General features: G+C 48.2%; 1 protein-coding gene across 3 annotated transcripts in view; it reads left to right on the top strand.

Moving 5' to 3' along the window:
• Positions 1 to 496: 496 nt before the first annotated feature.
• The window catches only part of HSD17B14 (hydroxysteroid 17-beta dehydrogenase 14), a 119,524-nt gene continuing 92,589 nt past the window's right edge, over positions 497 to 27,431 (top strand). For 2 of the 3 annotated variants that reach the window (XM_063942798.1, XM_063942799.1), the window contains exons 1-3: positions 497 to 707; positions 12,347 to 12,382; positions 14,107 to 14,204. In XM_063942798.1, coding sequence (XP_063798868.1) covers positions 602 to 707; positions 12,347 to 12,382; positions 14,107 to 14,204 — 240 coding nt within the window. In that variant the 5' untranslated portion in view covers positions 497 to 601. Of the gene's footprint in view, positions 708 to 12,346; positions 12,383 to 14,106; positions 14,262 to 27,431 lie in introns of all 3 variants that reach the window. The other variant, XM_063942797.1, reaches the window with a different exon arrangement.

Here is a 27,431-nt window from a genome sequence, read left to right on the forward strand (position 1 = left end):
GGGCAGCTTTATTTTTACAGTGTAATTTAGAGTTGCTTTTGGACTCACCCCACCCAAATATAAATCTGCTGCAGTGCAATATAGTTTTACCAAGGTGTAAAGTTTACTCCCTTTATCTGCTTTATTCCCAACACTGAATAAGCCCTTTTTCCTGGAAACATAGGGGTAGATTTAACGACAACTGATATTCTTGTTAGCACTCGTTACAAATGTTAAATGGTGCGCCAGCCAATCAACTCCTGTCATTTTTCAAATACATGACAGTTAGGAGCTGATTGGCCGGAGCACAATTTAACATTTGTAACAAGGGATAACAAGAACATCACTCGTTAAATCTGCCCCATATTTTGTACAATAAATAAACTGAATTTGTTTACTGCAGAAAGGTATTATGATGACAACTTGTTATGATGTTTGCTCTGGCTGTAACTTCCATTAACTTAATGTTTGAATGAATAAACTACATCTACCATCATGCCTCAGTTGCTGGAGCATGCCCAGTTCGTTTCCTCTTTCTGCACAGATCAGCTGATGGGAACGTGACTGTAACTCTGCTGCTCAAACAAATACTTTATGTATCACAAGTTATAGGTAAAGCACCATGGCTGCTAGTGGACCAGAAACCACCAGCCTGCGGTACCACAACAAGGTGGTGATTGTCACAGGAGGTACAAAGGGCATTGGAGAAGCAATTGTCAAAGTATTTGGTAAGAACTTATAGCTATTTTTTCCCTAACTTTATGAATGAAGAAGCCCTTTAAAACCAAAGCAGTGTTATTACTGCAAATAATAATGCACATGATATGCTGTGTACATTAATTAGATATTTACATGTGTATGTAAGATTGTAAGGTGCACTTTTTTTTAAATGAGTCAGATGCTGTTGTGCTATATTCGGCTGCCTTGCAAGATTTGGTGAAACACATTTAGGGACATCCATTAATAGTATCCTGTACACTTCTAGTATACTTGCTGCCTCTGTGAGCGGTTTTACAAGTGACAAGTACTGGCGAGCACTACTGCTCGCCAGTACTAATAGTATCCAACTTGCTGCGAGTAGTAGCAGTGGATACTAAAACACCTGAGCAAATCAATATTTCTCCAGTGCGGAGTCAGCTGACCCAAAAATCTGTTGCCCTTATCCCCGCTACGTCCATAGCAGTGAAACTGCTGAGTCTTACTTGCCACTGTTAGTGCGCATGCATGAAGTGCCCAGCGGAGGGATCTGAACAGGGGCAGAGGGAACCAAAGGGATCTCTCTTCGCATCCATAGGAAGGAGCAAGGTATTGAGAATGAACACTACCTGACAATGGTGTCTGTTCCTGCAATCAAAGCCTGAAAATTACGAGGGTGGTATAATAAGAACTCTCACGTGTGTAATGTTCTCTATTTCATTCTACTTCCCCACCAGGCCAGAGGAGGTAGAACACTGCTTCCCCTCACGGCGCTTTATATCAGTCCTACTGTCCCAACATCTTCTGTAAGATGGCGGGGCTGGTGGAAACAGTGGCCCTCATTCCGAGTTGTTCGCTCGCTAGCTGCTTTTAGCAGCATTGCACACGCTAAGCCGCCGCCCTCTGGGAGTGTATCTTAGCTTAGCAGAATTGCGAACGAAAGATTCGCAGAATTGCGAATAGAAAATTCTTAGCAGTTTCTGAGTAGCTCCAGTCTTACTCAGCCATTGCGATCAGTTCAGCCAGTTTCGTTCCTGGTTTGACGTCACAAACACACCCAGCGTTCACCCAGACACTCCCCCGTTTCTTCAGACACTCCCTCGGTTTTCCCAGAAACGCCAGCGTTTTTTCGCACACGCCCAGAAAACGGCCAGTTTCCGCCCAGAAACACCCACTTCCTGTCAATCACACTACGATCACCAGAACGATGAAAAAGCTTTGTTATGCCGTGAGTAAAATACCTAACTTTTGTGTAAAATAACTAAGCGCATGCGCTCTGCGAACCTTGCGCATGCGCAGTAAGCGACTAATCGCAATATAGCGAAAATCGACAACGAGCGAACAACTCGGAATGACCACCATGGTCAGATATTGAGGTGCATAGTGTGATCAGATTTCTGCATCTAAAGGCATACCTCCCAACGTGACCCTCTCCAGGAGGGACAGATTGCTCTACTCCTAGACTTCCTTCTTAATGTATGATTGCCATCACCTGTGCTGAAACACCTTTCTTATCCATCAACCTGTTCAACACAGGTGATGGCAATCATAAATTAAGAGAAAAGTCCAGGAGCAGAGCATTGTGTCCCTCCTGGAGAGGGTCATGTTGGGAGGTATGCTAAAGGGCACATAAGCAGCTGAAATTCATCTGTTTCTCTGATTCCTGTAAGGGTTTCCCTTCTTCCTGACTCATACTGTTACCTCCCCTCTCCAGTCCCCACCTTGCAATTTATCTACTGTGTCCTAAAAGTGTTGGTGCTCTAAAGGGCTAATTGTCATAGAGACAGTGTCAGCCCTGGCATTGTCAGCAGCTACACCTACTGTACACCTTGTATGTATGGATCAGGGACGTGCGGTGAGGTAACGTCACTGGTATGGATGAAGTAAGACATAAAATTTTTTTATTAACATAGGCTTACTATACCATCCCTTTAAAATGGGACACTCACAGATTACACAGGTTCTGTGGCCGATTAAAGCCATGTAAAATGCAGGCATGAAGTCAGCCAGCCCCAGAACCTGTGTAATTCATTTGTGTCCAGGTTTAAAGGTATAGTATGGAAAGCCTATTTTCTCTCTTTCGTCCTAGAGGATGCTGGGGTCCATATTAGTACCATGGGGTATAGACGGGTCCACCAGGAGCCATTGGCACTTTAACAGTTTAATATGCTCCTCCTACCAGACTCAGTTTAGAAAATGTGACCGGAGGAGCCGGTCACAGCTAGGGGAGCTCTACAGAGTTCTCTTGGTAAAGAGTATTTTTCTTCCTTTTCAGGTTTTTTTATTTTACAGGGAGGCTGGCGACAACCTCCCTGCAGGGTGGGACTGGGGGGGGGGGGGAGCAGTGTCCGCCCCATGGGGTCTTGAGCCACTGCTCCCGCTGACTGGACGCTGGCTCCAGAGGGGTCTGATCGCGCCCCGCCGCAGAGGAACACTCGCCCCGGCAGCCAGCCGCCACCCCCTCAGGAACTGAAGAGTGGCGAGTGAGGGGGGGGGGGGGAGACAGTGTGAAGAGGGCGGCTACAGGGTCAGGTGCGCGGTCTTACCCGTGCTCCCGGAAGGCCCAGCGGTACCTTGGTGCGGCGATAAGAGGGAGCGCCCTGGGCCAGCTCCGGACCCTGCACTGGTCGTTTCTGCATGTCGGGGTCTGCGGATCCAGGTCAGCACAATCCTCCGGACCAGTATAATCCTCATGTGAGCGGGAAGACAGCGCCATTGAAGGGGGCGGAGCTTCTCCTCAGATCGGACCCAGCAGTGTTCAGCACCATTTTTCCTGCCTGCAGTCACGGTTCACTGGATCCAGGTCCCTCCAGAGCTTTCTCCAGCAGTCTATACGGTACCAGGGGGCTGTAGAAGGGAGGGGAGGCTGCTTAAGAGCTGTGTCACCTATTAAGGGACACAGTCAGCGCTGGGAAGGGACTACCTTTTCCTGAAAAGCGCTGTGTGTGGGTTGGCTCCAATCTCTGTGTCTCTCTGCCATTCTTGGGGGGAAACTCTGTCTACATAATACCCTGTGTGTTTGTGGGGTGTTTGAGTGTGTGGGACAACATGTCTAGGGACACTGGTGGTCATTCCGAGTTGTTTGCTGCGTTGCGAAAAACGGCAACGAGCGATTAGGTGGAGCATGCGCATGGTACGTAGTTATTTTACACAAAACTTAGTAGATTTGCTGGTGGTTGTGCAGCGCTTTTCAGTCACACTGCTGATCGGTGAGTGATTGACAGGAAAGGGGCGTTTCTGGGAGGTAACTGAGCGTTTTCCGGGAGTGTGCTAAAAAACGCAAACGTGCCAGGGAAAACCGCAGGAGTGGCTGGAGAAACGGGGGAGTGGCTGGCCGAACGCAGGGCGTGTTTGTGACGTCAAACCAGGAACTAAACGGACTGAGGTGATCGCAATCTAGGAGTAGGTCTGGAGCTACTCAGAAACTGCAGGGAATTATTTAGTAGCAGTTCTGCTAATCTTTCGTTCACTATTCTGCTAAGCTAAGATACACTCCCAGAGGGCGGCGGCCTAGCGTGTGCAATGCTGCTAAAAGCAGCTAGCGAGCGAACAACTCGGAATGACCACCACTGTTTCATATGCTGCAGAGGATTTGTCTTCCCAGGAAGACTCCATTCCATGTAATCAGGATTGCACTGTTTTAGCGCAAATCCCTGCTAGAGAGCCAGAATGGTTAGTCTCTCTGAGGGGGACTATTTCTCAGATATCTGATAGAGTTGCTAGGACTGAGAATGCCACTCAGGTCCTCCAGTCCTCTATGGTGGTATGGTCTGATTCTGCCTCCTGGGGGTCCCCTGCGGTACATTCTCATAAACATGCGCTTGCAATTTTGCAGGATGACACAGACACCGACTCTGATGCTGCAGACGGTGATGGGGATGTGTTGAGGGGGACGGCGTCACTTGCCAAGGGGGTGCAGTTGATGATTGAGGCTATTAGGGATGTTTTAAACATTTCGAACACAGCTCCGGAACAGGTGGAGGAGGCCTTCTTTACGGATAATAAGAAGCCCCCCCTCACCTTCCCGGCATCCAAAGAATTGAATGCTATCTTTGAAAAGGCATGGGAAACTCCGGAAAAGAAATTCCAGATTCCCAAGAGGGTCTTGGTGGCTTTTCCCTTCCCAGAGGAAGATAGGAAGAGATGGGAGTCCCCACCGATAGTCGACGCCTCTGTATCCAGGCTGTCCAAGCAGGTGGTGTTACCGGTCCCGGGATCTATCGCGTTAAAGGACCCGGCAGATTGCAAGGTGGATGCTACGCTAAAATCCATTTACACGGCTTCACGGGCTATATTGCGGCCTACTATAGCCTGTGCTTGGATTGCTAACGCTATTGCCAGGTGGTCAATTACTCTGCAGGAGGAATCGACTACACTGGACAAAGGTGACGTTGATTTATTTTTACGTAATATTCAGGATTCTGCAGGGTTCCTGGTGGATTCCATGAAGGACCTGGGTTCCATAGCTGCGGGGATCTCCTCCATGTCCGTCTCGGCTCGCAGAGGTCTCTGGCTGCGGAACTGGTCTGCCGATGCGGAATCCAGGAAGTGTGTGGAGGGCCTACCATACAAGGGTCAGGCTCTCCTTGGGGAGGCGTTGGATGCGTGGATTGCCACGGCTACCGCGGGTAAGTCTCCTTTTCTCCCCTCAGCTGCACCGGCTACGAAGAAGCCTTATACACCAGCCACGTCACAGTCCTTTCAGGCCGCGAGGTCTAGAAAGAACAAGCCTTCGAACACCTTCTTCAGAGATGGTCGTGCCAAGGGAAGGAAACCTGATCCCGCAGGCTCCAAGCCCAGAAGCCCGCTTCTGATACCCCTAAGTCCTCCGCATGACGGTGGACAGCTAGGCCTGGAGGAAGGTAAGGTGGAGGCAAGACTCCGGCAGTTCAGCCATGCCTGGGTCCTGGATATAGTGTCCAGGGGGTACAGACTGGAGTTTCAAGATCCCCCACCTCATCGTTTCTTCAAGTCAGGCTTGCCAGCTCTGCTGGCGGACAGAACAATTCTTCTGGAGGCCATCAGAAAATTGATGGTGTCAGAGGTCATTGTTCCAGTTCCACCTCAGCAGTGGAACAAGGGTTATTATTCAAACTTTTTTGTGGTACCAAAACGGGATCGTTCGGTACGGCCTAATCTAATCTTAAAGTCTTTTAACCCTTATCTCAGGGAGTTCAAATTCAAGATGGAATCTCTGAGAGCTGTCATCTCAGAACTCATGGAGGGGGAGTTCCTGGTGTCGCTGGACATCAAGGATGCTTACCTCCATATTCCCATTTGGTTGCCGCATCAGGCATATCTCCGGTTTGCACTGTTGGACGATCACTATCAGTTCAAGGCGCTGCCGTTTGGCCTCTCCACAGCACCAAGGATCTTCACCAAGGTGATGGCGGAGATGATGGTTCTCCTCTGCAAGCAAGTGGTGAACATAATTCCATATCTGCACGATCTCCTGATCAAGGCGTCGTCCAGGTAGAGGTTGTTGCGATCCATCGCGCTCACGACACAGCTGCTCAGGAAGCACGGTTGGATCCTGAACCTTCCAAAGTCTCATCTGGAGCCGACAAGGAGGCTGTCTTTCCTGGGAATGATCCTCGACACGGAAGTGCAGAGGGTTTTTCTCCCGGTGGGGAAGGCATTGGTGATTCAAGCAATGGTACGGGTTGTCTTAAAACCTATCCGGGTATCGGTTCATCAATGCATCCGTCTTCTGGGGAAGATGGTTGCCGCCTACGAGGCTCTGCAGTACGGCAGGTTTCATGCTCGACCTTTTCAGCTGGACCTATTGGACCAGTGGTCGGGCTCTCACCTACACATGCACAAGAGGATATGCCTGTCTCCGAAGGCCAGGATTTCACTCCTCTGGTGGCTACAACATCCACACCTTATGGAAGGCCGAAGGTTCGGAATTCAAGACTGGATCCTTTTGATTACAGATGCAAGTCTAAGAGGTTGGGGAGCAGTCGCTCTGGGGGAAACCTTTCAGGGAGGTGGTCAAATCAAGAATCCCTTCTCCCAATAAACATCCTGGAGCTAAGGGCTGTGTACAACGCCCTTCTACAAGCAGCACACCTTCTACAGGATCGGGCTATTCAGGTGCAGTCGGACAACGTGACCACGGTGGCCTACATAAACCGACAAGGCGGAACGAAGAGCAGGGCTGCCATGTCAGAGGTGTCAAGAATCCTCATCTGGGCAGAAAGACACGCGGTGGCGATGTCGGCAATCTTCATTCCGGGAGTAGACAACTGGGAAGCAGACTTCCTCAGCCGCCACGATCTCTATCCGGGAGAGTGGGGTCTCCACCCGGAGGTGTTCGAGGAGGTAACCGGTTGGTGGGGGGTTCCTCACATAGACATGATGGCCTCCCGCCTCAACAAGAAGCTGGGGATGTACTGTTCCAGGTCAGGAGACCCACAGGCAGTGGCGGTGGACGCACTGGTGACACTGTGGGTGTTCAGGTCAGTGTATGTGTTCCCTCCACTTCCTCTGATACCAAAGGTTCTTCAGCTGGTGGGAAGAACAAAGGTTCTGGCAATCCTCATTGCTCCGGACTGGCCAAGGAGGGCTTGGTATGCAGATCTGCTGGATCTTCTGTTAGAGGATAAAAGGCCCTTACCTCTTTGGGAGGATCTGCTACTGCAGGGGCCGTTCGCTTTTCAAGACTTACCACGGCTACGTTTGACGGCATGGCGGTTGAACGCTAGATCTTAGCTCAGAAAGGTATCCCGAGTGAGATTATTCCTACCCTGATACAGGCTAGATAGGGGGTAACGTCTAAACATTACCATCGTATTTGGAAAAAATATGGTTCTTGGTGTGAATCCAAGAAATTTCCTGCGGTGGAGTTTCAACTTGGACGTTTGCTCCTTTTCCTGCAAGCAGGTGTGGATATCGGTCTGAGATTGGGCTCCATCAATGTCCAAATCTCTGCTTTGTCCATCTTCTTCCAAAAACAATTGGCTGTCCTCCCTGAGGTTCAGATCTTTTTGAAAGGGGTTCTGCACATCCAGCCTCCCTTTGTGGCGCCGACGGCTCCCTGGGATCTGGACGTGGTGCTGCAGTTCCTGCAATCTGCTTTGTTTGAGCCTCTGCTGGAGGCTGACATCAAGTTTCTCACGTGGAAGGCGGTCACTTTGTTGGCCTTAGCTTCTGCTCGACGCGTGTCGGAATTGGGGGCTTTATCCTGGAAGAGTCCCTATCTGATCTTCCATGAAGATAGGGCGGAACTTAGGACTCGTCCACAGTTCCTGCCTAAGGTTGTATCGGCTTTCCATATCAACCAGCCTATTGGGGTGCCAGTGGCTACTGACTCCTCAATTGCTTCAAAGGCCTTGGATGTTGTGAGGGCTTTGAAGATTTATGTGAAGAGGTCAGCTCGTCATCGAAAGACTGACTCCTTGTTTGTCCTCTATGATCCCAAGAAAATTGGGTGTCCTGCTTCTAAGCAGTCGTTTTCACGCTGGATCAGGTTCACCATCCAGCATGCATATTCTACGGCAGGATTGCCGTGTACAAAATCTGTAAAGGCCCATTCTACTCGTAAAGTGGGCTCTTCCTGGGCGGCTGCCCGGGGTGATTCGACTGTACAACTTTGCCAAGCTGCTACTTGGTCTGGGTCGAACACGTTTGCCCAGTTTTACAAGTTCGATACTGTGGCCTCTGATGACCTCAAGTTTGGTCAAGCAGTGTTGCAGGAGCCTCCGCGCTCTCCCTCCCGTACTGGGAGCTTTGGTACATCCCCATGGTACTAATATGGACCCCAGCATCCTCTAGGACGTAAGTGAAAATAGGATTTTAATTACCTGAACGGTAAATCTTTTTCTCGTAGTCCGTAGAGGATGCTGGCCACCCACCCAGCGCTGCGTTTTCCTGCTTTGGTTTTTGTTGTTCAGTACTGCCTGGTTCCTAGGTAAATTCTGTGTTATTTACTGTTTCAGCTGTTGCTGAGTTGTTCCGGTATGTTGACCGGATTTGCCTGTTTTGTGAGCTAGTATGAATCTCGCCACTATCTGTAATTCCTTCTCTCGAAGTATGTCGTCTCCTCGGGCACAGTTTCTAGACTGAGTCTGGTAGGAGGGGCATAGAGGGAGGAGCCAGCCCACACTATTAAACTCTTAAAGTGCCAATGGCTCCTGGTGGACCCATCTATACCCCATGGTTCTAATATGGACCCCAGCATCCTCTACGGACTACGAGAAAAGGATTTACCATTCAGGTAATTAAAATCCTATTTTAACAGTTATATGAACAGTGTCATGGTGTGAGGAGGATTGTGAAGGCCAAAAACTGAAAGTTCGATAGAAGTAACAGGATGCTCCAACAGCACAGAATAGTGGCATGTGGTTCCTGTTAGACTAATGCAGAGATCACAAGGGGTAATTCAGATCTGATCGCTGCTGTACGTTTTCGCACAGTGGGCGATCAGATCCGAACTACGCATGCGTATGCCCCGCTATGCGTAGGCGTGACGGACGGCTGCAAAGGGGATCGCCAGTCAGCGACGGGTTTGTGCGAAGGATCCATTTGCATGAGAGTTCGCAAAGGAGAGTGACAGGCAGAGGGTGTTAGTGGGTGGCAACTGACCATTTTCAGGGAGTGTCTGGAAAAACGCAGGCGTGTCCAAGCATTTGCAGGGAGGGTTCCTGATGTCAATTCTGGTCCTGGACAGGCTGATGTGATTGCAGCAGCTGAGTAAGTCCTGGGCTGCGCAGAGACTGCACAAAATCAGTTTGTGCAGCTCTGCTACACATGCGTTCGCACTGCGAAAATACACTCCCCCTGTGAGCGGCGAATATATATATATATTTTTTTTTTTAATAATCAGTTTATTGAAGAAAATACAGATATAAATCGGTACAAAATCAAGGAAAAAAAGACAGCATCAAACATGTAAAAAGTAACCATACACAACAACGTGCACTAGTGCATGAGTGATCAAATTGACGCGTCCAGCATCACATAAATCTGTATTAACACATTTCAAACTAAAGAGTGGCGGCGACTATCTGATCGCAGGACAGCAAAAATCGATGCCTAGCGATCAGATCTGAATTACCCCCTAATGGGCCCTACACATTGGACGAGTTGTTGCCAAGCTGCCCGACGGCCGATACGGCCCGGCGGCCAGGGAAGGGGTGGTGACAGGTGAGTGAAGTTTCTTCACTCCCCCCGTCACCCAGCCCCATAGCCCTGCATGCTAATATGGACGAGATTGTCCATATTGGCCTGCAGTTATGAACGAGCTGGCACTAACGATGAACGAGTGCGGGGCCGCGCATTGTTCATCGTTGGTGCCTACACACTGAACGATATGAACGAGTTCTCGTTCATATCGCTCAGTTATATCTTCAAGTGTGTAGGGACTATAAGTTACTTCGGGTATGGGTCGTTGGGTCGACTCAATTTAGGTCGACAGTCATTGGGTTAAACATATTAGGTTGACAGGGACAATAGGTCGACATGGTCATTAGGTCGACTTGTAGTAGGCCAAAAGGTCGACATGGGTTTTTGGACTTTTTTTGGTGTCATTTTCTTTGTAAAGTGACGGGGAACTCCAATTAGTGCACCGTATCCGCTCGCCATGTTTCGGGCAAGGTTGCCGTTCCCAATTGTAGTCCATGTGGATCATCAAGTATTTTTTTTTTAAAACTCATGTCGACCTAATGACTGTCGACCTACGCTGTGTCGCCCTAACGACCGTATCCCGCTACCTCTGTATGAAACATCCAACTGGTTTTGAATTTGAAGTTCAGTTTATTTTATCTCGAGTAAAGGGTTATTTATCACCACAATCCAAAGAGCACATCTTCTTCTCTTTTTGTTAATGTTTGACAATTCCTGTTTGTTACCTTTGGAAACCTAAATTCTGCTGTGCATTTTTGCAGCCTTAAACTAGATACACATATAAGATTATCTGTCAGATCTGGCTGGTTAGAATGAAAATCTGGTCATGTCTGGGAGCAAATGACAATCAACCATTTGCTCCCAAAAGCCGGAAAATGGTCAAAAATGGTCGTTTGAATAAATTGGTTAAATCAACTAGAATTTAATAATTTGTCTGAATTACCATTTTTGTCTGATTTCCAGTGTTTGGGAGCAAATGTTGAATTGTCATTTGCTCCCATATGTTACTAGATTTTCATTATAACCAGAAAGTGTGGACAGATAATCTTATAGTGTGTATCCTTAAGATGCCATGTGGGAATATCTCATAGTCTTGTAGTATTGCATACAAATACATGGTGTGCAAAGGAGCAAAGTTCTCAGCCAAGTATATTTTAGAATATAGGCCCTCATTCCGAGTTGATCGGTCGCAAGGCGAATTTAGCAGAGTTACACACGCTAAGCCGCCGCCTACTGGGAGTGTATCTTAGCATCTTAAAATTGCGACCGATGTATACGCAATATTGCGATCACAAACTACTTAGCAGTTTTAGAGTAGCTCCAGACTTACTCTGCCTGTGCGATCAGTTCAGTGCTTGTCGTTCCTGGTTTGACGTCACAAACACACCCAGCGTTCGCCCAACCACTCCCCCGTTTCTCCGGCCACTCCTGCGTTTTTTCCGGAAACGGTAGCGTTTTCAGCCACACGCCCATAAAACGCCGTGTTTCCGCCCAGTAACACCCATTTCCTGTCAATCACATTACGTTCGCCGGAGCGATGAAAAAGCCGTGAGTAAAAATACTTTCTTCATAGCAAAGATACTTGGCGCAGTCGCAGTGCGAATATTGCGCATGCGCACTAAGCGGAATTTCACTGCGATGCGATGAAAAATACCGAGCGAACGACTCGGAATGAGGGCCCTATTTGTGTAATGGGTGTATTTGTCCCAGTGCAGCGCTGTACTCCTCTTTCCTGTCCTTATCTGTACACTGGCTTCTCTATTTATTTATTTATTTATTTATTTATTTATTTATTAATTACCAGTTATTTATATAGCGCACACATATTCTGCAGCACTTTACATAGAATAATTGGTCATTCACATCTTTCCCTTCCCCTTTGGAGCTTACAAACTATTCCCTATCACATGTACACGCACACACATTCACACTAGGGTTACATTTTGTTTGGAGTCAGTAAACCTACCAGTATATTTTTGGATTGTTGGAGGAAACCGGAGCACCCAGAGGAAACCCACGCAAGTATGGAGAGAATATACAAACTCCACACAGTTAGGGCCTTGGTGGGAATCGAACCCATGTCCTCAGTGCTGTGAGGCAGTAATGCTAACCATTACACCATCCACCCCAATGTATCATTATCATCAGTGCGCACGTGTACTGGTCTATACTTTGTGCAAGTGATACGTCTGAAAACAGGCGCATCCAACTCTGACCATTGCATCTCCAACAGCGCCCCATTACACCCCAGTTACATTTCTTTGGTGGAACATGGAGATGTGATTGAAATGTGGAAGACTTTGCATCACCAATACTTGTGTACGCCCAGATCCGTAGCTAGTACAAGCAGTCAAATCAGCATCAGGCCCTTTATCACTGTTTTAAGTACTCTTCCTCAGTTACCATTAAGCATTCCCTTTTCTTTAATTGACCTTAAGTGTGTTTCCCAAAGAAAGAATAAATTATATTTAGTAAAAATGTGTAACTTCTGTACTAACTAACAAAATATTTATCTTCTTTGTTCTATATGGGACTATTACCATAGTGAAGAATGGAGCCAGAGTTGTGTTCTGTTCAAAAGGTATGACTGATGATCTGCTGCCACAATTACACATACTGTACATCACATGAGAGACTGCCTCAGAAACAGGAAGTAGGATTCCCGACCAACGGTTTATTTTGGGTATGGATCATAGTCGACCACACTTAGGTCAACAATGTCTAGGGCGACCACTATTGGTTGACAGTGACTAAGTCGACACAAGCATTAGGTCGGCATGTACAATGTCGACATGACAAAAGGTCGACACAAGGGTTTTTTTTTTTTTTTTTTTAAACCTACTCGACAGTCCACAGCCATTGGGCCAACCATATTAGGTCGACAGGGGCAATGGGTCGACATGGTCATTAGGTCGACATGGGTTTTTGAACTTTTTTGGTGTCGTTTTACTTCGTAGAGTGACGCTCGCCATGCTTCGGGCAAGGTACCTCGCTCCGCTGCCGCTGCGCTTGGCACAGGTTACTATTCCCAATCGTAGTCCACGTGGATTGTAAAGTTTGAAAAAGATTAGAAAAAAAAAACTCATGTTGACATTTTGTCATGTCGACCTAGAAACAATGTCGACCTAATGCATGACAACCAATAGTGGTTGACCTAGACACTGTCGACCTAAGTGTGATCTACTTAGAGACCGGATACCATTGCAGACATCTCAGATATGAACGTTTTCAATAAAATAGAAATGTATTTTGTTTTTATTAAGCTTACAGTATTAAATCCAACAACCACTTGTGTGTAATAAGTCTTGGTAAAGTTTGCAAAAGATAAGACAATTCTCAGCAAAATGTTCTTTCCTGTTACACTGCACCTCCCTATGCAGTAACCGTTTCCGGTACACCTATCCATCTCTAGTCCCCATGTACTACAACTGAGACACATCCTTAGCGGTGCCCATCCCAGATACCATATGGTGGATCAGATGCCATCAGATTGCAAAACCTTGTTTCAGGAATGCAACAATTTTGGCATTTGCGGTTAGTTTAGGTGATGCCATCTTTGAGTAGTATAAAGTTGGATGGCCTCCAATAGTAACTACGAGGCCATCGGATTTGTAATTCCTGCTAGTAGGTAATCAGCAAAAAGTACTTGTTTATACTTAGTATCACCGAACTGCATAACTGATATATCCAGGTAAGCACTGATTGATCTCACAAGTGCTTCCACACATAAAACAAAGCTGAGTGGCATTAAAGGGCATCCATGTCTGCTGGTGTTCCTGTAGGATGCATCACTCATATCCAGGGAAGCACCGGCTATAATGATGGGATGATTATGTCAGGAAACCTCATTGGGAAGCAGTTTTTGTTTAATATATATCTAATGTTATTTCCTGTGCAGATTATCCAATCCATTCATGTAGGGTGCATTTTACTGGGTAACTTGCAGGTCTGTTGGTGTATCTAGAATGAAGAGCCCCCCAACTGAGATCCTATCCAACTCCCAAGATGCTGCCCTTCAGCGAATCTGCCTGCTTCAGGGCATTCTCAAGGAACACCCTATGTCCCTGGTTGGGGACATAGATATTTACACAGTTTAAAGGTTTATTAAGCAGCTTGCATTTAATTAGGAGACCTCTCCCCTTCTCCAAATGAAACTGTTTATAACTGCAAGAGGTAATCATCAAAGAGTATACTGTATGTAGTTACACCCTTGGTTTTCTCAAGCCTTGGAAACAGTGTATATACTGCAAACTTCTGTACACAAATGTATTGTTTTCTCAGCCCTCCCTTTATTGTGATTTTCAGAAGAGACAGCCAGTGACCTTGAAGCTGAACTGAGAGAATCCAGGCCAGGAGCTGCTATTTATGTCTGTTGTGATGTCACCAAAGAGGAAGATATCCAGGTAACAGCAGCTTACTCCCTGGTGGAGATGTTCACTTCTGAATACGGCCACCCCTGGGTGAGTGACAGGATTATGATTCCACACTCACGGTTATCAGGTTGCTTTTGGCTCCGTTGCAGTAGTTAGTGTGGTCAGCAGATGACTGCACACACCGTATTACAGAGGTCATCTTCTGACAGTAATCTGCCTGATAATGATCAATTCCAAGAAGATCATTATTGTGGATCAAAGTAAGATTTCAGCTCACGCTGTTTGCAGTATTGCAGCGTTTGTATACACCTTTAGTATATCTTCTTTAAATAGATAGAACACTTTTTTTTGCATAAATATGCTTTATCATTATTATTATTATTATCATCACTGTTATATACAGGTCCAGTGAATATTCCTGTCACAGCCACAGTAATCTTTATTTCTCTAAAGTCCTAGTGGATGCTGGGGACTCCGTCAGGACCATGGGGAATAGCGGCTCCGCAGGAGACAGGGCACAAAAGCAAGCTTTTAGGATCACATGGTGTGTACTGGCTCCTCCCCCTATGACCCTCCTCCAAGCCTCAGTTAGGTTTTTTTGCCCGTCCGAGAAGGGTGCAATCTAGGTGGCTCTCTTAAAGAGTTGCTTAGAAAAAGTTTTTAGGTTCTTTATTTTCAGTGAAGTCCTGCTGGCAACAGGCTCACTGCATCGAGGGACTTAGGGGAGAGAATTTCAACTCACCTGCGTGCAGGATGGATTGGATTCTTAGGCTACTGGACACCATTAGCTTCAGAGGGAGTCGGAACACAGGTCTCGCCCTGGGGTTCGTCCCGGAGCCGCGCCGCCGACCCCCTTGCAGATGCTGAAGATTGAAGAGGTCCGGAACCAGGCGGCAGAAGACTTTTCAGTCTTCCTCAGGTAGCGCACAGCACTGCAGCTGTGCGCCATTGTCTGTCAGCACACTTCCCACAGCAATCACGGAGGGTGCAGGGCGCGGGGGGGGGGCGCCCTGGCAGCAATGTAGAATACCTGTATGGCGAAAAATACATCACATATAGCCCTTGAGGCTATATGGATGTATTTAACCCCTGCCAGACTTCACAATCTCCGGAGAAGAAGCCCGCCGAAAAGGGGGCGGGGCCTATTCTCCTCAGCACACAGCGCCATTTTCCCTCACAGAAAGGCTGAGGGGAAGGCTCCCAGGCTCTCCCCTGCACTGCACTACAGAAACAGGGTTAAAACAGAGAGGGGGGGCACTGATTTGGCGATATACATATATATTAAATGCTATATGGGAGGAACACTTATATAAGGGTTGTCCCTGTATAATTATAGCATTTTGGTGTGTGCTGGCAAACTCTCCCTCTGTCTCCCCAAAGGGCTAGTGGGTCCTGTCCTCTATCAGAGCATTCCCTATGTGTGTGCTGTATGTCGGTACGTGTGTGTCGACATGTATGAGGAAAATGTTGGTGAGGAGGCGGAGCAAATTGCCTGTAATGGTGATGTCACTCTCTAGGGAGTCGACACCGGAATGGATGGCTTACTTATGGAATTACGTGATAATGTCAACACGCTGCAAGTGGGTTGACGACATGAGACGGCCGGCGAACAAATTAGTACCGGTCCAGGCGTCTCAGACACCGTCAGGGGCTTGTCTAAAAAACGCCCATTTACCTCAGTCGGTCGACATAGACCCAGACACGGACACTGATTTCAGTGTCGACGGTGAAGAAACAAACGTATTTTCCTTTAGGGCCACACGTTAAGGGCAATGAAGGAGGTGTTACATATTTCTGATACTCCAAGTACCACAAAGAAGGGTATTATGTGTGAGGTGAAAAAACTACCTGTAGTTTTTCCTGAATCAGATAAATTAAATGAAGTGTGTGATGATGCGTGGGTTTCCCCCGATAGGAAATTATTGGCGGTATACCTTTTCCCGCCAGAAGTTAAGGCGCATTGGGAAACACCCCTCAGGGTGGATAAGGCGCTCACATGCTTATCAGAAAAATATCCTAAAAAGTATACACACACATGCTGGTGTTATACTGTGACCAGCGATCGCCTCAGCCTGGATGTGCAGAGCTGAGGTGGCTTGGTCGGATTCCCTGACTAAAAATATTGATACCCTTGACAGGGACAGTATTTTATTGACTATAGAGCATTTAAAGGATGCATTTCTATATATACGAGATGCGCAGAGGGATATTTGCACTCTGGCATCAAGAGTAAATGCGATGTCCATATCTGCAAGAAGATGTTTATGGACACGACAGTGGTCAGGGGATGCAGATTCCAAACGGCACAAAGATGTATTGCCGTATAAAAGGGGAGGAGTTATTTGGGGTCGGTCCATGGGACCTGGTGGCCACGGCAACTGCTGGAAGATCCACCGTTTTTTACCCTAAGTCACATCTCTGCAGAAAAAGACACCGTCTTTTCAGCCTCAGTCTTTTCGTCCCTATAAGATATCTGCCCAGGGATAGAGGAAAGGGAAGAAGACTGCAGCAGGCAGCCCATTCCCAGTAACAGAAGCCCTCCACCGCTTCTACTAAGTTCTCAGCATGACGCTGGGACCGTACAGGACCCCTGGATCCTACAAGTAGTATCAAAGGGGCACAGATTGGAATGTCGAGGCGTTTCCCCCCTCGCAGGTTCCTGTAGTCTGCTGTACCAATGTCCCCCTCCGACAGGGAGGCAGTATTGAAAACAATTCACAAGCTGTATTCCCAGCAGGTGATAATAAAATTACCCCTCCTACAACAAGGAAAGGGGTATTGTTCCACACTATAGGGTGGTACTGAAGCCAGAAGGCTAGGTGAGACCGATTCTAAATCTGAAAAATTTGAACACTTACAAGGGTTCAAATCCAGATGGAGTCACTCAGAGCAGTGATAGCGAACTGGGAACAAGGGGACTATATGGTGTCCCGGGACATCAGGGATGCTTACCTCCATGTCCCAAAATTTGCTTTTCTCACCAAGGGTACCTCAGGTTCGTGGTACAGAACTGTCACTATCAGTTTCAGACGTTGCCGTTGGAGTGTCCAAGGCACCCCGGGTCTTTACCAAGGTAATGACCGAAATGAGGATTCGTCTTCAAAGAAAATGGACGACCTCCTGATAAGAACAAGGTCCAGAGAACAGTTGGAGGTCGGAGTAGCACTATCTCAAGTAGTTCTACGACAGCACGGGTGGATTCTAAATATTCCAAAACCGCAGTTGTTCCGACGACACGTCTGCTGGTCCTAGGGATGATTCTGGACACAGTCCAGGAAAAGGGTGTTTCTCCCAGAGGAGAAAGCCAGGGAGTTATCCGAGCTAATCGGGATCCTCCTAAAACCAGGAAAAGTGTCAGTGCATCATTGCACAAGAGTCCTGGTAAAAAAATGGTGGCTTATTACGAAGCGCTTCCATTCGGCAGATTTCACGCAAGAACTCTTCAGTGGGATCTGCTGGACAAATGGTCCGGATTGCATCTTCAGATGCATCAGCGGATAACCCTATATCCAAGGACAAGGGTGTCTCTCCTGTGGTGATTACAGAGTGCTCATCTTCTAGAGGGCCGCAGATTCGGCATTCAGGATTGGATGCTGGTAACCACGGAGGCCAGCCTGAGAGGCTGGGGAGCAGTCACACAGGGAAAAAATTTCCAGGGAGTGTGATCAAGTCTGGAGAATTCTCTCCACATAAATATACTGGAGCTAAGAGCAAATTTGTAATGCTATAAGCTTAGCAAGGCCTCTGCTTCAAGGTCAGCCGGTATTGATCCAGTGGGATAACATCACGGCAGTCGCCCACGTAAACAGATAGGGCGGCACAAGAAGCAGGAGGGCAGTGGTCAAAACTGCAAGGATTTTTCGCTAGACGGAAAATCATGTGATAGCACTGTCAGCAGTGTTCATTCCGGGAGTGGACGACTGGGAAGCAGACTTCCTCAGCAGGCACGACCTCCACCCGGGAGAGTGGGAACTTCATCGGGAAGTTTTCCGCATGATTGTGAACCGTTGGGAAAGACCAAAGGTGGAAATGATGGCGTCCCGCCCGAACAAAAAACGGGACAGGTATTGCGCCAGGTCACGAGACCTTCAGGCGATAGCTGTGGACGTCCTGGTAACACCGTGGGTGTAACAGTCGGTGTATGTGTTCCCTCTTCTGCTTCTCATAACCAAGGTATTGAGAATTATAAGACGTAGAGGAGTAAGAACTATACTCGTGACTCCGGATTGGCCAAGAGGGACTTGGTACCTGGAACTTCAAGAGATGCTCACAGAGGACTAATGGCCTCGGGAGCTAAGATGGGATTTGCTTTCAGCAAGAACCATGTCTGTTCCAAGAGGAACCGTGGCATCTGCCTCTAAGAAAGGACCTGCTCCAGCAGGGACCTTGTCTGTTCCAAGACTTACCGCGACTGCGTTTGACGGCATGGCGGTTGAACGCCGGATCCTAAGGGAAAAGGCATTCCGGAAGAGGTCATACCTACCCTGGTCAAAGCCAGGAAGGAGGTGACCGCACAACGTTATCACCACATGTGGTGAAAATATGTTGCGTGGGTGAGGCCAGGAAGGCCCCACAAAAAAAAATTTCAACTAGGTCGATTTCTGCACTTCCTGAAAACAGGAGTGTCTATGAGCCTCAAATTGGGGTCCATTAAGGTTCAAGTTTCGGCCCTGTAGATTTTCTTCCAGAAAAAATTGGCTTCAATTCCTGAAGTCCAGACGTTTGTCAAGGGAGTATTGCATATACAGCCCCTTGTGTGCCTCCAGTGGCACCGTGGGATCTCAACGTAGTGTTGGGATTCCTCAAATCATATTGGTTTGAACCGATCAAATCTGTGGATTTGAAATATCTCACATGGAAAGGGACCATGTTGTGGCCCTGGCCTCGGCCAGGCGATTGTCAGAATTGGGGGCTTTGTCTTAAAAAAAGCTCATATTTGTTTTTCCATTCGGACAGGGCAGAACTGCGGACTCGTCCCCAGTTTCTTCCTAAGGTGGTGTCAGCGTTTCGCCTGAAACAACATATTGTGGTGCCTGCGGCTACTAGGGACTTGGAGGACTCCAAGTTGCTAGACGTTGTCGGGGCCCTAAAAATATATATATATATATATATATATATATATATATATATATATATATATATATATATATATATATATATATATATATATATATATATATATATATATTATATATTTCCAGGACGGCTGGAGTCAGAAAGTCTGACTTGCTGTTTATATTGTATGCACCCCAAAAGATGGGTGCTCCTGCTTCTAAGCAGACTATTGCTCGTTGGATTTGTAGTACAATTCAGCTTGCACAGTCTGTGGCAGGCCTGCCACAGCCAAAATCTGTCAATGCCCATTCCACAAGGAAGGTGGGCTCATCTTGGGCGGATGCCCGAGGGGGTCTCGGCTTTAAAATTTTGCCGAGCAGCTACGTGGTCAGGGGGGAACACGTTTGTAAAATTCTACAAATTTGATACCCTGGCTGAGGAGGACCTGGAGTTCTCTCATTCGGTGCTGCAGAGTCACCCGCACTCTCCCGCCCGTTTGGGAGCTTTGGTATAATCCCCATGGTCCTGACGGAGTCCCCAGCATCCACTAGGACGTTAGAGAAAATAAGATTTTACTTACCGATAAATCTATTTCTCGTAGTCCGTAGTGGATGCTGGGCGCCCATCCCAAGTGCGGATTGTCTGCATTACTTGTACATAGTTATTGTTACAAAAATCGGGTTATTATTGTTGTGAGCCATCTTTTTTAGAGGCTACTTCATTGTTATCATACTGTTAACTGGGTTCAGATCACAAGTTGTACGGTGTGATTGGTGTGGCTGGTTTGGGTCTTACCCGGGATTCAAGATCCTTCCTTATTGTGTACGCTCGTCCGGGCACAGTACCTAACTGAGGCTTGGAGGAGGGTCATAGGGGGAGGAGCCAGTACACACCATGTGATCCTAAAAGCCTGCTTTTGTGCCCTGTCTCCTGCGGAGCCGCTATTCCCCATGGTCCTGACGGAGTCCCCAGCATCCACTACGGACTACGAGAAATAGATTTATCGGTAAGTAAAATCTTATTTTCTGCTGCGGGGTACACTGGGCTCCACAAGTCTGGACAATGGGGTGTAGAGTAGGATCTTGATTCGAGGCACCAACAGGCTCAAAGCTTTGACTGTTCCCAGAATGCACAGCACCGCCTCCTGTATCACCCCACCTCCCAGCACAGGAGCTCAGTTTGTCAGTTGGTGCTGCAGTAAGCAGGCACTTAACAGAGGGGCTGCTCCAAGCAGCCCTAAGAAAAGCTTATTATGAGGTAAAAAGTGAAGACTTCAAGGGCAGCAGCAGTGGTAAATGTCTTGTGACATTCACTGCTGCAGCTCCAGCTCTCCCCAGCGGCGCTGTACACTCCCGAGCCCTGGTTGCCGGGTACCTACAGCGGAGGCTCCGGTTTTCTTCATGTTAGACACACACGGCTGGGGCTCTCCAGGATCGCGTGGCCGCGCTTCGGGAGGTGGTAAGTGGGTCCCGCTCGCGGGACCCGGTCTTTATCGCGATCCGGCGCAGTCAGTGGGAGGCGGGCCGTGCGCGCTGGCGGTGGACACTGTGGATACAGGCGATCCCACTAGATCACCAGGTCATGGGCGCAGGTCAGGTTTTCTCTTAAAACCGATTTTAATATCGCCCACAGTACCTGGTGGTTTTGCCAGCAAGGGGGATAAAGCTTAGACCTGAAGCCCCTCTCCCAGCCCCAGGGCGCCATTTCCAGCAAGTGTTCCCGCCCTGGAGCTGCATCTCTGTCTTTTCCTCACTCCCTGTCAGTGTCTGCAGCGCCATTACTCCTCAGCTCACTGTTCCTGGGACTGCTTGGGCAAATCCTCCTATGTAAAGCCGCCTGGTTGTCAGTGCTGTGACTTTACATGACACTTAAGTATTCTACCTGCCTTTTTAGTCAGTGTTAGTAAGAAAGAGTGCATTTAGTCAGGGATTTATAGTACAATTACCCTGTGATATACATCCAGTTTCTTACTGTGTAGTGTTAAGGGGGGTACTCACGGAGCGATCGCTGCTTAAAATCTAAGCAATCTGACAAGATTGCTTAGATTTTAAGCACGATCGCTCCATGTGTAGCCCCCTCAGCGATAGCGATGCGCAGCCCCGCGCATCGCTATCGCTGCTGCTAGATTGGCCTGCATGCAGGCCAATCTAGCGGGTCGCTCACTTCACCCGCTGGGTGAAGTGAGCGGCCCCCCCGTCTCCCCCCGCACGCTCAGCACAGATAGCGCTGTGCTGAGCGCCGGGAGAGATGTGTGCTGAGCGGTTCGCTCAGCACACATCTCTCTGACATCGGCCAGTGAGTACTGGCCTTTATATCTATTGACTATATAGCTGTGTAAGCTAGTCCAGTGCAGTATTATTGTCTGTAATAACCTCTGCATTGTACAAACTGTGACTATTTGTGTGTGCATTGATAGCTGAGTGGTGTCCATCTCGTGTCTTTCATTCAACTTGCTATCCCTATATTCTATAACCTGAGGGGGCTTGGTGCGCCAGGTGTTATTTAATACAGGTTGAGTATCCCATATCCAAATATTCTGAAATACAGACTTTTTTGAGTGAGAGTGAGATAGTGAAACCTTTGTTTTTTGATGGCTCAATGTACACAAACTTTGTTTAATACACAAAGTTATTAAAAATATTGTATTAAATGACCTTCAGGCTGTGTGTATAAGGTGTATATGAAACATAAATGATTTGTGTGAATGTATACACACTTTGTTTAATGCACAAAGTTATAAAAAATACTGGCTAAAATGACCTTCAGGCTGTGTGTATAAGGTGTATATGTAACATAAATGCATTCCGTGCTTAGATTTAGGTCCCATCACCATGATATCTCATTATGGTATGCAATTATTCCAAAATACGGAAAAATCCGATATCCAAAATACCTCTGGTCCCAAGCATTTTGGATAAGGGATACTCAACCTGTATAGGATTTTCACAAAGATATACTGTATTACGTATTTTTCTCTGTGAATTAGTCACCATATCTCTCCTTTATCTCTGCTGGTGCTGACTACACTGCGCAGGGGTTTGGGTTTAGGGATATAGTGCTGCTAATAATTGTACTGTGTTACCTCATACTGCAAGTTATATCATGTCTGCTTCTGAGGGTAACGGTTCTGGGGCGGAACACACTGCTGGTGTTGCTGAAGCCACAGGCACATATGGGGAGAATATAGCAGCTGTGGGCTCTGGTTCTGGGGGCTCCTTGTCCCCCAGTGGGACTGTGGCAACGGAGGCACATACTGACCCTCCGTGGTCCGCTTTTTCCACGCTTCTGCATCCGCTAGTTCATAAACTAACACCCCCTATGGGACCCCCAATGCCGATACAACCGATTTATCTGCTAAATTAAAGAAGTTGAACCAGTCCCTGACTACTAAAAAGTCTGACCATCGCTCGCCTAAGTCCAAGAGGTCCTCTAAGTGAGCGCTCGTCTCCTCACAATCCACTGCTGTCACTGACACCTCGTCTGATGAAGACAGCACATACACTGACCCCACAGGTTCTGACTCAGATACGGCTGAAGGGGAGGGTAGTTCACATGTGGATGTTCCTGATCTTTCTCTGACGTCCTACTGGATGCTGGGAACTCCGTAAGGACCATGGGGAATAGACGGGCTCCGCAGGAGACTGGGCACTCTAAAAGAAAGATTAGGTACTATCTGGTGTGCACTGGCTCCTCCCTCTATGCACCTCCTCCAGACCTCAGTTAGAATCTGTGCCCGGCCAGAGCTGGGTGCTCCTAGTGGGCTCCCCTGAGCTTGCTAGAAAAGAAAGTATTTGTTAGGTTTTTTATTTTCAGTGAGATCTGCTGGCAACAGACTCACTGCTACGTGGGACTGAGGGGAGAGAAGCAAACCTACCTGCTTGCAGCTAGCTTGTGCTTTTTAGGCTACTGGACACCATTAGCTCCAGAGGGTTCGAACACAGGGCCTGACCTCGATCGTCCGTTCCCGGAGCCGCGCCGCCGTCCCCCTTGCAGAGCCAGAAGACAGAAGAGAAGCGATGAATTCGGCGGCAGAAGACTCCTGTCTTCATTAAGGTAGCGCACAGCACTGCAGCTGTGCGCCATTGCTCCCACAGCACACCACACACTCCGGTCACTGTAGGGTGCAGGGCGCTGGGGGGGGGGGGCGCCCTGGGCAGCAATTATATTACCTTTTGGCACTTAAATACACATAATACAGTCTGAAAACTGTATATGTGTAAAAAACCCCGCCATTAAGTTACATAAAACGCGGGACAGAAACCCGCCGCTGAGCGCCATTTTCCCTTCACAGCTCCGCTGGAAGCAGCTCCCCGGGCTCTCCCCTGCAGTATCCTGATACAAGAAGGGTAAAAAAGAGAGGGGGGGCACATAAATTTAGGCGCAAATAAGATATTTAAGCAGCTATTGGGTAAATCACTTTTTATAGTGTAAATCCCTGTGTTATATAGCACTGTGGTGTGTGCTGGCATACTCTCTCTCTGTCTCCCCAAAGGACTTTGTGGGGTCCTGTCCTCAGTCTGAGCATTCCCTGTGTGTGTGCGGTGTGTCGGTACGGCTGTGTCGACATGTTTGATGAGGTGGGTTACGTGGAGGCGGAGCAGGGGCAGATAAGTGTGGTGTCGCCCCCGACGGGGCCGACACCTGATTGGATGGATATGTGGAAGGTCTTAACCGACAGTGTCAACTCCTTACATAAAAGGTTCGATGACGCAGCAGCCTTGGGACAGCCGGGGTCTCAGCCCGCGCCTGCCCAGGCGACTCAGAAGCCGTCAGGGGCTCATAAACGCCCGCTAGCTCAGGTGGTAGACACAGATGTCGACATGGAGTCTGACTCCAGTGTAGATGAGGATGAGACAAATGTACAGTCTACAAAAGCCATCCGATGCATGATTACTGCAATGAAAGATGTATTGCACATTTCTGACATTAACCCGGTTACCACCAAGAGGGGTATTATGTTTGGGGAGAAAAAGCAGCCAGTGACTTTTCCCCCATCTGATGAATTAAATGAATTGTGTGAAGAAGCGTGGAGTTCCCCTGATAAGAAACTAGTGATTTCTAAGAGGTTACTGATGGCGTACCCTTTCCCGCCAACGGATAGGTAACGTTGGGAAACATCCCATAGGGTGGACAAGGCGCTAACACGCTTATCTAAAAGGGTGGCACTGCCGTCTCAGGATACGGCCGCCCTAAAGGAGCCTGCGGATAGAAAGCAGGAAGCTATCCTGAAGTCTGTGTATACACACTCTGGTACTCTACTGAGACCTGCTATTGCTTCAGCCTGGATGTGTAGTGCTGCAGCAGCATGGACTGATTCCCTGTCAGACGACATTGATTCCCTCGACAGGAATACTGTTTTGCTAACCCTCGAACATATAAAAGACGTCGTCTTATATATGCGGGATGCCCAGAGGGACATTTGCCTGCTGGCATCTAGAATTAATGCAATGTCCATTTCTGCCAGGAGAGTATTATAGACTCGGCAGTGGACAGGTGATGCTGATTCTAAAAAATACATGGAGGTTTTGCCTTATAAGGGTGAGGAATTGTTTGGGGACGGTCTCTCGGACCTCGTATCCACAGCAACTGCTGGGAAGTCAACTTTTTTACCTCAGGTTCCCTCACAGCCTAAGAAAGCACCGTATTATCAAATGCAGTCCTTTCGGCCTCAGAAAGGCAAGCGGGTCAGAGGAGCATCCTTTCTGGCCAGAGGCAAGGGTAGAGGAAAGAAGCTGCACCAGGCAGCCAATTCCCAGGAACAAAAATCCTCCCCTGCTTCCACTAAGTCCACCGCATGACGTTGGGGCTCCACAGGCGGAGCCAGGTGCGGTGGGGGCGCGTCTCCGAAACTTCAGCAACCAGTGGGTTCGCTCCCAGGTGGATCTCTGGGCTGTACAAATTGTATCTCAGGGATACAAACTGGAGTTCGAGGCGACTCCCCCTCGCCGTTACCTCAAATCAGCCTTGCCAGCTGCTCCCAGGGAAAGGGAGGTAGTACTGGCGGCAATTCACAAGCTGTACCTCCAGCAGGTGATAATCAAGGTCCCCCTCCTTCAACAGGGAAGGGGTTACTATTCCACAATGTTTGTGGTACCGAAACCGGACAGTTCGGTGAGACTCATTCTGAATTTAAAATCCTTGAACACTTATATAAAGAAGTTCAAGTTCAAAATGGAATCGCTCAGGGCGGTTATTGCAAGCCTGGAAGATGGGGATTTTATGGTGTCGCTGGACATCAAGGATGCTTACTTGCATGTCCCCATTTACCCACCTCACCAGGCATACCTCAGGTTTGTGGTACAGGACTGTCATTACCAATTCCAGACGTTGCCGTTTGGTCTCTCCACGGCGCCGAGAATATTTACCAAGGTAATGGCCGAAATGATGATACTCCTTCGGAAGAAGGGAGTTATAATTATCCCGTACTTGGACGATCTCCTCATAAAGGCGAGGTCCAGAGAGCAGTTGTTGGTCAGCGTAGCACTCTCTCAGGAAGTGTTGCAACAGCACGGCTGGATTCTGAATATCCCAAAGTCGCAGCTGATTCCTGCGACGCGTCTGCTTTTCCTGGGCATGATTCTGGACACAGAACAGAAGAAGGTGTTTCTCCCGGTGGAGAAGGCCCAGGAATTGTCATCTCTGGTCAGGGACCTCCTGAAACCAAAACAGGTGTCGGTGCATCACTGCACGCGAGTCCTGGGAAAGATGGTGGCTTCTTACGAAGCAATTCCCTTCGGCAGGTTCCATGCAAGGATCTTTCAGTGGGATCTGTTGGACAAATGGTCCAGATCGCATCTTCAGATGCATCGGTTGATCAGCCTGTCCCCAAGGGCCAGGGTGTCTCTGCTGTGGTGGCTGCAGAGTGCTCATCTTCTTGAGGGCCGCAGGTTTGGCATACAGGACTGGGTCCTGGTGACCACGGATGCAAGCCTCCGAGGATGGGGGGCAGTCACTCAGGGAAGAAACTTCCAAGGACAGTGGTCAAGTCTGGAGACTTCACTACACATAAATATACTGGAACTAAGGGCCATTTACAACGCCCTGAGTCAAGCAGAGCCCCTGCTTCAAAACCACCCAGTACTGATTCAGTCAGACAACATCACGGCGGTCGCCCATGTAAACCGCCAGGGCGGCACGAGAAGCAGGATGGCAATGGCAGAAGCCACAAGGATTCTTCGATGGGCGGAGAATCACGTGCTAGCACTGTCAGCAGTGTTCATTCCGGGAGTGGACAACTGGGAAGCAGACTTCCTCAGCAGGCACGACCTCCACCCGGGAGAGTGGGGACTTCATCAAGAAGTCTTCGAGCAGATTGCACATCGGTGGGAACGGCCACAGGTGGACATAATGGCGTCCCGCCTCAACAAAAAGCTAAAAAAATATTGCGCCAGGTCAAGGGACCCTCAGGCGATAGCTGTGGACGCACTAGTGACACCGTGGGTGTACCAGTCGGTTTATGTGTTCCCTCCTCTTCCTCTCATACCCAAGGTACTGAGGATAGTAAGAAAGAGAGGAGTAAAAACTATACTCATCGTTCCGGATTGGCCAAGAAGAACTTGGTACCCAGAACTACAAGAAATGATCTCAGAGGACCCATGGCCTCTGCCTCTCAGACAGGACCTGTTACAGCAGGGGCCCTGTCTGTTCCAAGACTTACCGCGGCTGCGTTTGACGGCATGGCGGTTGAACGCTGGATCCTAACGGAAAAGGGCATTCCAGATGAAGTGATTCCTACGCTGATAAAAGCTAGGAAGGATGTGACAGTAAAGCATTATCACCGCATATGGCGGAAATATGTCGCTTGGTGTGAGGCCAGGAAGGCCCCCACAGAGGAATTCCAGCTGGGTCGATTTCTGCACTTCCTACAGTCAGGGGTGTCTATGGGCCTAAAATTGGGGTCCATAAAGGTCCAGATTTCGGCCCTATCTATTTTCTTTCAAAAAGAACTGGCTTCACTGCCTGAAGTTCAGACGTTTGTTAAGGGAGTGCTGCATATTCAGCCCCCTTTTGTGCCTCCAGTGGCACCTTGGGATCTCAACGTGGTGTTGGATTTCCTAAAGTCACATTGGTTTGAGCCACTTAAGACCGTGGAGCTAAAGTATCTCACGTGGAAGGTGGTCATGCTGTTGGCCTTAGCTTCGGCTAGGCGGGTGTCAGAATTGGCGGCTTTGTCATGTAAAAGCCCATATCTGAGCTTCCATA

Source organism: Pseudophryne corroboree, chromosome 10, assembly GCF_028390025.1.
Source record: "Pseudophryne corroboree isolate aPseCor3 chromosome 10, aPseCor3.hap2, whole genome shotgun sequence".
NCBI classification, from domain to species: domain Eukaryota; kingdom Metazoa; phylum Chordata; class Amphibia; order Anura; family Myobatrachidae; genus Pseudophryne; species Pseudophryne corroboree.